The sequence below is a fragment of the Geospiza fortis genome, unplaced genomic scaffold (assembly GCF_000277835.1).
Source record: "Geospiza fortis unplaced genomic scaffold, GeoFor_1.0 scaffold26, whole genome shotgun sequence".
NCBI classification, from domain to species: domain Eukaryota; kingdom Metazoa; phylum Chordata; class Aves; order Passeriformes; family Thraupidae; genus Geospiza; species Geospiza fortis.
Genome location: NW_005054425.1, coordinates 385,161 through 394,217, shown reverse-complemented (window position 1 = coordinate 394,217; position 9,057 = coordinate 385,161). Strand labels below are relative to the sequence as shown.

The 9,057-nt window shown below is 57.4% G+C and overlaps 1 protein-coding gene across 1 annotated transcript in view; it reads left to right on the top strand.

Annotated features, from left to right (window-relative positions):
- Window positions 1-9,057, top strand: part of PPFIA4 (PTPRF interacting protein alpha 4) — a 35,416-nt gene that overhangs the window by 13,340 nt on the left and 13,019 nt on the right. The window contains exons 9-17 of the mRNA XM_031061767.1: window positions 359-372; window positions 703-808; window positions 1,612-1,743; window positions 3,349-3,411; window positions 4,623-4,714; window positions 7,473-7,614; window positions 7,844-8,049; window positions 8,474-8,714; window positions 8,907-8,942. Coding sequence (XP_030917627.1) covers window positions 359-372; window positions 703-808; window positions 1,612-1,743; window positions 3,349-3,411; window positions 4,623-4,714; window positions 7,473-7,614; window positions 7,844-8,049; window positions 8,474-8,714; window positions 8,907-8,942 — 1,032 coding nt within the window. The remainder of the gene's footprint in view (window positions 1-358; window positions 373-702; window positions 809-1,611; window positions 1,744-3,348; window positions 3,412-4,622; window positions 4,715-7,472; window positions 7,615-7,843; window positions 8,050-8,473; window positions 8,715-8,906; window positions 8,943-9,057) is intronic.

Genomic DNA, 9,057 nt, shown 5'->3' with positions numbered 1-9,057 from the left:
GGGGCAGGGATTGGAGAGGGAGGGCAGGGGTTGGAGAGGGAGGGCAGGGGTCGGAGAGGGAGGGCAGGGAATGGAGAGGGAGGGCAGGGAATGGAGAGGGAGGGCAGGGATTGGAGAGGGAGGGCAGGGGTTGGAGAGGGAGGGCAGTGCTGGGAGCAGGGGAGGAGCTGGGCCTGGCCGCCCCCTGCAGCGATGGAGCCCCTGGCAGCCCAAGGCGTCCCATTCTCCTTCCCAGCTGTGGCCTCCCTGTCCCCTGCCGTCCCCACTGCTGCAGGGACAAGGCGCTGCCTTTAAAGGACACCTCAATTTATCCTGCACATGAGGGGTTTGCTCCCTTCCCTCGGCCCCTTTCTCCAAGGCAGGGATGGCCCTGTTGGTGTGGATGCCCTTTGGTTTGGGTGAGACCACTCTAAGATGAGGAGAAAGAGGAAGCACCAGGCTGGATTTTGGCAGGTGCAGGCCTGAAGGGAGGAAGGGATGCAGCCATCCCTGCCCTTCCTGGGTTCTGGAATGGTGTTTAGGCTCTCACAGAGCACCTCCAGCTCCTGTCACCATGCCAGCAGGGCTGGTTTGGGCTCACAGGGAGCCCTGGCAGGGATGCAGGCAGTGGGAGAGAGCCCTGCATCCCAGGAAGGACTCAGATGCAGAGATGGACACCAGGATGCAGCAGGGCCTTCATGGCTTTGGGGAGCATCATCCAAGAAGGCTGCTCTGCTTTTCCCAGGCAGAAGAGAGGCATGGGAGCATCGAGGAGCACCTCCGGCAGCTGGAGACTCAGCTGGAGGAGAAGAACCAGGAGCTGGCTAGGGTAAGTCCTGATCCTTGGTGCCTGGGTACCTGGGCACACCTGGATTGCAGTTTGGGAGCAGCCTGGGAGAACAGCTTGGTTAATCCTTTCCCATCTGGGATCACTTAAACTTGAGCCACACAGGAGCTCATGGCACTCTCTTCTGTGATTTTCCATCTCCCAGGCATCCAAGACTTGCTGTTAATATTCCACACCCACTCCTCTCTCAGCATCACTCCCTGGGGAAAGCTGGAACCCCAAAGGGTGGAAGGGGAGGCTTCAGCAGCTCTTCCCCCGAGCCTGGATCAGCAGAATGAAAAGGGCAGGGAAGCTGAGCTGCTGTGCCCTGGGCTGCACAGTCCATTCTTCAGCTTCTGTGCTTCTCAGCTGGGGCTGGGCTGTCCATGCAGGAGGCTGTGATGCCCATTTCTCGGGTCACCCAGGTGACATTACAGATGTGGCCCTGGGGAAGCCTCCAGATGTTTAGCCTTAAGACAGATATTTGAAAATCCAGTTTCCTTATCCAGTGGGGTCTGGAGCGTGCCCCCAGTGTGGGTATTCCTGGCAGACACACAGGAGAAGCTTTCTTGAGGGGCAGACAGGCATGGTCTCCTTAAATCCTTTTCTCTCCCGTTCATCCCTGGCTGGGAGGTGGCAGAGAGCAGCAGGGCCAGCACAGAGGGTCCAACCAGTGCTGTCAGAGGTGGACTTGTGCCCAAACGCTGGGCCTGGTGGGCCAGCTCTGACACTGCAGCAGGCACAGGGAGGCAGGAGGGCACTGAGCCCCTGTGGGTGTGACACAGGTGTCTCTGTGTCTGTCCCAGGCGCGGCAGAGGGAGAAGATGAACGAGGAGCACAACAAGCGGCTCTCGGACACTGTGGATCGGCGGCGGAGCGAGAGCAAAGAGCGGCTGCAGCTGCACCTCAAGGAGAGGATGGCAGCCTTGGAGGAGAAGGTACTGCATGGGGCAGGGCTCCTCTGGCGCTTGAGGGGTCTGCAGTCCCTCTGTGCCTCATCCAGCCATGGCCCAGGGCTGGAAGTGCCTGTGCAGGGCTGGAGAAATGGTAACATGCAAGACATGGCTGTGCTGGGGCTGGTGGAGCACAGGGAACTGCTCTGGTCACCTCACTCAGGGAGACCCCCTCCCCACCACCTCCCACCTCCCACAGCAGCAGGATTTGCCCTGCTTCTTTCCCTCACCTCCCTGTCTCTGCTGGTGCAGCCCTGATGCCACCTGTGCCCAGCTGTCAGAGCAAATCCCGACTGCATTTTGCAGGAAAAATTGCAGTGTTCATCCTGTCCCAGTGCCCATCCCTCCCCATGCTGCCTTAAAAGTTTCCTGCCCCCAGGTGCAGACTGATTTCCCTTCTTCAAGCCAGGGCAGTGTCCATGAACATCTCCCACCTGACTCCCGGGGAACTGGGTTTCCTGGGAGGAACTGGCTGGAGCTGTGGCTGCCTCAGTGTGAATGGAATTAACTGGGAGCTGCTGGCTCCAAGCAAGCATCCATCCAGAGTGCCAGTGGGAGGTCAGGCCTTGGTGATTCAGCTCTCTCAGGGTTCCTGCCCTCAGCACACCCGTGCATCCCCCAGCTGATGCCCCCAGGGCTGGCTCTGTCCCCCCACCCCATTGCTCTGCTCCTCCTGTCCTCAACCAAATGTGGCTATGCCGGCATGTCCAGTTATTCAGCAGATTTCTCTGGATAAAGAGCAGGACCCAACCTGCAGGGATGAGTCCAAACCCCACCCCAGCAAGCAACAGGGACCAGAGTACTGACATGTTTTGGAGGGCATTGCCTGCTCCCCAGTCTGGTGCCAGCACTTGGCCACCCTGAGAGTTCATCCAGGTCCTTCATGCACAAAAATGATTCTGTTTGGCTGCCAGCACTTACCAAAAATGAGCACTGGTTCAGGCAGTTACAAACTCTCCAGGGGAGGTTTAGACAGATATTAGGAAAAAAAATCAAGGAAATAATTATAGCATTGGAATAGACTGCCCAGGACAGTGGTGGAGTCACCATCCCTGGAAGTGTTCCAAAAACATGGATGTGACACTTGGGGTCATGGTTTAGCTATGAACACAGCACTGCTGAGGGGAACAGTTCGGCTCAATCTTAGAGGGCTTTTCCAATCTTAATAATCCCATGATTCTGTGACTCTATAAGCACATCTCCTTTCCCCCCTGCCTACTCCCTAGCTTAGATGTAAGGGATATTTTTCCCTTTGATCTAGCTGCTCGAGGAGTTGTTCTTCTCTCAGACATATTTCCTAATCTTCAAGCCCTGTCCACCAAGTCCCTCATCGCCCTCCATGGCCTTGCTCAGCCCCAGAGTGGGGCAGGAGTTGAGCTGTGGCCACCCTGCTTGAGAGGCAGGAGATTTGCAGAGGAGACCTGTGCACAGGCAGGTGAGGAATAGCCCAGGGAGCCTTTTCCAGGTGTTCACTACACAGGAATTCCACACTGGCCATTCTGGGGAGGCCACGTGGCCATTTCCTAAATGGTCTCTCTTTTTCTTTCCTGTTTTTGTTCCCTTTTATTTTATTTTTGGTTTTTCTTAAAGAATACATTGTTACAAGAGCTGGAAAATACCCAAAAGCAGATAGAGGAACACCAGCATGACAAGGTAAATGCGGCTGCAGGGACCTGACCCAGTGATGGCATTGCCTCACTCCCAACCCTCAGCTAGGGGCACTTGCTTCTCCTAAAATGCCCCAGGTTGGGGCCAGCAGAGCACCCAGCAGCAGGAGGCCACACACTCACCCACGCAGTGGCTGGATGGAAGCTGCCAGCCCCTCCCCAGAGGGCCCCGGGTCAGTTCCCTGCCATGCATGTTCCTGTCCCACTCATCCATCCCTGAGCCCACTGGGGCAGTGCCGAGGCCAGGCTGGCTTCACCCGTGCCTGGAGGAGGGCTCAGGCAGCCACATCCCCTGGCCCCTGAGGCTTCCCCAGGCTGGGGGTGCTCTGCCCCGTGCCCAGCTTGCAGGGACCCCGCAGTGTTCACACCCTGCTCTCAGATGAGGCTCTTCAGTAGCATCTGCATGAACCCCCAGTGGCCGTGCTAGAAAGCTGCAGGGACGTGGCTTTTTGGAGCAATGGGAGCTTTTGGGATGTGCTGCATGTCTCATGCATGGTTTGGGGGATCAGGGGGCTACTTTTCCCCTTGCCTGCAGGGAGCTTGTGTGCTTATTCCTTGTGCTTCCCCTTGCCTGCAGGGAGCTTGTGTGCTTATTCCTTGTGCTTCCCAGCCGTGGCTGCTCAGGTCTGGGCAGGGCAGAGCTCGGGGACTCACATGACACTGCGGGCACTTTGCCCACCCTGGCTCAGCCTGTTTGTCCCCCAGACTGGATCCTGCTGTGCCTGGGAGATCCCTTCTTCCCTCTCTCCCTGTCCATCTGCAGCCTCCGCCTGGCATCTCCCAGCACTGGGTGTGGGCACAGCTTCCCCATGGGGATGGGACTGGGAGCAGGAGGGACAGGGCCAGCAGCAAGTTTGGCTGGGGGGTCCCTCACTGCCAGTCTCTTGCCAAGGGAGCACACACGTGCAGTCTGGAGAAGAACCAGAGCATCCAAGTGGGACCTGTTTTCCTTCATCTCCCAAAGCAGCATTCCTTGAGCACCTGTGCCTGTCTGTCCTGATCCCCCCTCCCCAGCACCCTCATTCCCTCTGCCTGCGTGAGCTGTTTCTCTGCTGATGTGTCCAAGATGCTTTAAACCTGGGGTAGGGATCTGTAAAGGGAATGTCAGCATGGCAATAGCCAAGGATGTGGATTGCCCCAAACCTGGCAGCTCTGCAGAGCAAAGCCAAGCCCTGCCTGTCTCATCCCCCCAAACAGCGGCGTTTGTCTGACGAGATCGACAAGCTGAGGCTGGAGGTGGATCAGCTCAAGACCAGGAGTGGGACATTTGTGGAGAGTGTGCACACCAGGTAAGTGCCAGGGCAAACCCCTGCACCCCTGCCTTTGGGGGCAGTTTTCTTCGGGGGCCCCAGAGTGGCGCTGGCACCGGGTGTTTCTGGTGCCCCCAAGCTTCAGCACTGGGCTGCAGAGTCCTCACAGCAGGGTCAGCTCCAGCTGTGCTGTCCCACCATGGATCTGTCCTGGGGTGGGACATTCACTCTTGAGGATAGCCCAGCCCAACTGAATGGCCCCAAATTTGCTCTTGTTTTTCTGCACAAGTGGCTTAAGACTTATTTTGCTCTGAAAGCTGGATATTCACCAGAGGACTTTTCCCCTGGGGAGTACAGGGGATGGGCTGGGGCAGAAGGAGGAATTGCTTTGGAGCTGTTGCAGGCAAAGGAGAATGAAGCCTCTCTTTCTCCAATGCTATGGTCCTCCCACACCCTTTCATTTAAAGTCAGCTGGGATATGGGGACATCCCAGCCCAGGGCACCAGGAGCAGAGGTGAGTCCATCAGGTCTCAGCCTCCAGCACTGACCAGGATACCCAGAGCTGCTCCAGGAAAATGGAGGTGGTAAAGGAGGGTGACAGCACAACAGCCTCACCTGGGACACCACACGCTGCCCTGAGCACTTTCAGTGTGGGTTCAAGGCAGCAAGGGGTCAGTGGGAGCAACCAGTGAAGAAAATTTCCCTCTTAGCAAGGCTGGAAACGATGGGGAAGAGCTGATATAACCAGCCTTGGGCCTGTCAGCAGAAAGGAGAAGAAGGCCTGGAGACCCTGTGTCTGTCATGGAGAGAAAAAATGGGGAGGGTGAGGAAGAGCCTGTGAGGATGGATGAAGGAGAGCTGGGTGCTGGAGCAGAGTCTGGAGCGTGTGTGGGACCTCTTTGCATGGGTCTGTAAGAGCAGGATGGACAATTTGGTGATTTTTTATATTTCTCAGGTGAAAAATCAGCAGAAATTGTGAGTTGCAGAATGATCCCCCAGCTGAAATGTCAGCTTTGGTCTGAGGTGTTTTTATCTGGTTTTAGCTGGGCAGCAGCTTGTCAGCAGCTCTGAAATCCCTGGAACTTGGCTTGTGCCTTTGTCTGACACACCAGGCTCCAGCCATGCTGCTCAAGGTGCTGATTTTCTCCAGGCCTGTATCTGCCTGACCTCCAGGCCTGACCTGATTCTGTATCCAGGCCTGCAAACCAGGCCCACCATGATGGAAAACCACCATCTGCCTGGGGCTGCTGCTTTTGTCATCTTAAATTCACCTTAAATTAAACAAACCTCGAGTCTCCAGTGGCACTGTATGTGGGGAGTAATCACCCTGTGCCCAGGAATGTGCCTGGCTCAGCTCCATGGTTGGGTCTTCAGGGCCAAGAAGAACAACTGGGCAAAGTGGAGGCATGGAATGAGCATCACGAGTGGCTCAAAGTGCCCCCCTGTCAAGCTGCTGCCTTGCCCTGCCTGGTATGGGACTCACCAGGGCCTGGCCCCAAGCACCAGCCCTGGCAAGGAGGAGGAGGGTGAAGAAGTCCCAGCTGGTTCTTGCTGGGAGGTCCCAACAATGCTCATGCCCTCACTCCTGGCAGATGTTTCGGGTGGAATTTTATTCACTGTAATCACAGAATCATTGAGGTTGGAAGAGTCCTCCAAGGTCATGAAGTCCAACCTTCACCCAAATACCAGCATATCCACTAAATCACATCACAAAGTGCCTCATCTACCATTTTTTGAACACTTCCAGGGGTGGGAACTCCACCACTGCCCTGGGCAGCCTGTGCTGGGGCCTGACTACTCTTTCCATTAAGAAATTTTTCCCAATATCCAACCGGAACCTTCCCTTGAGGCCATTTCCCCTCATCCTGTCACTCACTGCCTGGGAGAAGAGACTGACCCCCATCAGGGTATTTCTCATGAAAATGTTGGAATAAACACGAAAAGGACAAGAGCTCCCTGGCTGGCTCCTGCTGGGTACGTGGAGATTGAGAGGACACAAGCTGTGTTGGGACATTGCAGCTGCTCTGGAGAGGGAGGGGCAGGAGGGGCCTGTTCAGCCCTGGCTCCACAGCAGCCCCCAGTGCAGGGGCTTTGGTGCAGAACTGGCTGGATGCCCTGATGGGTGCACAGAAAAAGGTGGGAGAGAGCAGCAGGGGAGGGCCCAGGGCTGAACTTCTGACAGTCTGGGAAAGTTGGGAGTCTCCAGAGGTCACAGATCATCAGAGGCTGCAGATTCCTCAGAAGGGACAGCTCCAATCTCTGCTCTCTGTGAGCAGGGACAGGACCCAGGGAGCAGCTGGAGCTGGGCCAGGGCAGGGGCAGTCTGGATCTCAGGAAAGGCTCTTCCCCCAGAGGGTGCTGGCACTGCCCAGGCTCCCCAGGGAATGGGCACAGCCCCGAGGCTGCCAGAGCTCCAGGAGTGTTTGGGCAGCGCTGCCAGGGATGCCCAGGGTGGGATTGTTGGGGAGTCTGTGCAGGGCAGGGATTGGGCTGGATTGTTGTAGGTCCCTTCCAGCTCAGGATATTCTGTGATTCAATGATTCTGTGACAGATTCTGTGAGTGCATTTCCAGGTCCCCTGTGGGGGAATGGGGCACCTTTTTCCAGAGCCTGGTTTCGCATCCTTTCATGTCAAGCAGGCAAACATTGCTGGGATGGGCATCCTGCAGTGGTCTCCTCCTCCTCCTGCTCCTCCTCCTGCTCCTCTGTCCCAAGAAGCCTGGGCTGCAAGGGGAGCAGCCTGAGGGTGAGGGTGTCCTGCACAGAGCAATGTCCCCCACAGGACTCTTTCTTCCCAGGTCCCACATGGGCAGTGCCACTGACCTGCGCTTCCCGCTGGGAGCTGTGGTCCACGGCCCGGCCGAGCCCTTCGGAGCAGCTCCGGGGCTGCCCCGGGCACAGAAGGGACGATTCAGTGCCCGGAGAGAGGAGCCAGCCAAGGTAAAGCCTGTGCACCCCAGAGTTAGGGTCTGCTCCTGCCCTGCATCCTGGGATTAGGGTCACATCTGGAGACTTGGGGCAGTTTCCTTCTCCTGGTGCATTGATGGGGGAACATCGGAAGGGTTTCTCGTTCGGGTCACATTGAGATAGAACTCCTGCATGGAGATCACCAGTCTGGCTTTTGGAGACGTGGGAATGCTGTGTAGGACAGTGGCCCTTGTTCCCCCAGGACTGGGAGCAGGCCCAGGCAGGGGGAGTCCTGGCCGCGGGGCCTCACGCCTTCGACAGTGACCCCGACATCTCTGACGTGGACGAGGATGACCGTGAGACGCTGTTCAGCTCCATGGATGTGCTGTCTCCTGGTGGGCACTCAGATGCCCAGACATTGGCCATGATGCTTCAGGAGCAACTGGATGCCATCAACGAAGAGATCAGGTATGACTGTGGCCAAAACCCCACCACTGCCTTGTGCAGAAATGGCTCCAGGGGGACAACAATAGCCAGGGGGCTCTGCTGGCCTAAAATTGGGGCTTTGATGTGTCTTCAGCCAGGGAAGGGGCTCCAGGGCATCCAGCCACAGGGCTTGGTCCTTCCTGCCAAGTCTCTCTGTCTCTCAGCTGCACCAGTGCTGGCTCAGAGGGTCATTATTTCAAACAATCATATTTCATATCTTCCATGTATATTAAAAGGAATCAGGGTGTGTCTCAGCTCTGGTTTTTATGGATCCTGGTGGATCTTGTTGCCATTCTTGGAGACTGGGGCTTGAGGCACAGGACCTAGGTGCATTTCCCCAGGACAGAGGTCCTGTGTTCCTGGGAAGGTGGGGAGCCAGGAGCCCTGAGCCCTGCTGCTCCCCCAGGATGATCCAGGAGGAGAAAGAGTCCACGGAGCTCCGTGCAGAGGAGCTGGAGACGCGGGTCACGAGCGGCAGCATGGAGGGCCTGAACCTCACCCAGCTGTGCAAGAGGGCCTCCATCCCCACCTCACTGACGGCCCTGTCCCTGGCCAGCTCGTCCCCCCCGCTCAGCGGCCGCTCCACGCCCAAGCTCAGCTCCCGCAGCGCGGCGCAGGACCTGGACCGCATGGGGATCATGACGTTGGTGAGGAGCCGGGAGGGGCTGTGAGGTGGGAGCGATGCCCGGTGTCCACACGGGCCTGGGGGGGTGTGGGACGAGGGGGTGCCCGTGTTTGCTGTCTCCAGGATGGCAGCCTGGCCCCGGGACTGCTCTGGGGGGGTGCTCCATTAACTGCCCCCCTTTCTGTGTCTCTCTCGCTTTCCCCCTTGCAATCAGCCCAGCGACTTGAGGAAGCACCGGAGGAAACTGCTAGTGAGTGGCTCCCATCCCGTTGGTTTTTGTCCAAGCCCTTTTTCCAGCCTGCTCCTGGCTTTGTCCACACCAGGTCAGGGTGCAGCAGGCGCGGGATGGAGCTGGGGACCCCAGG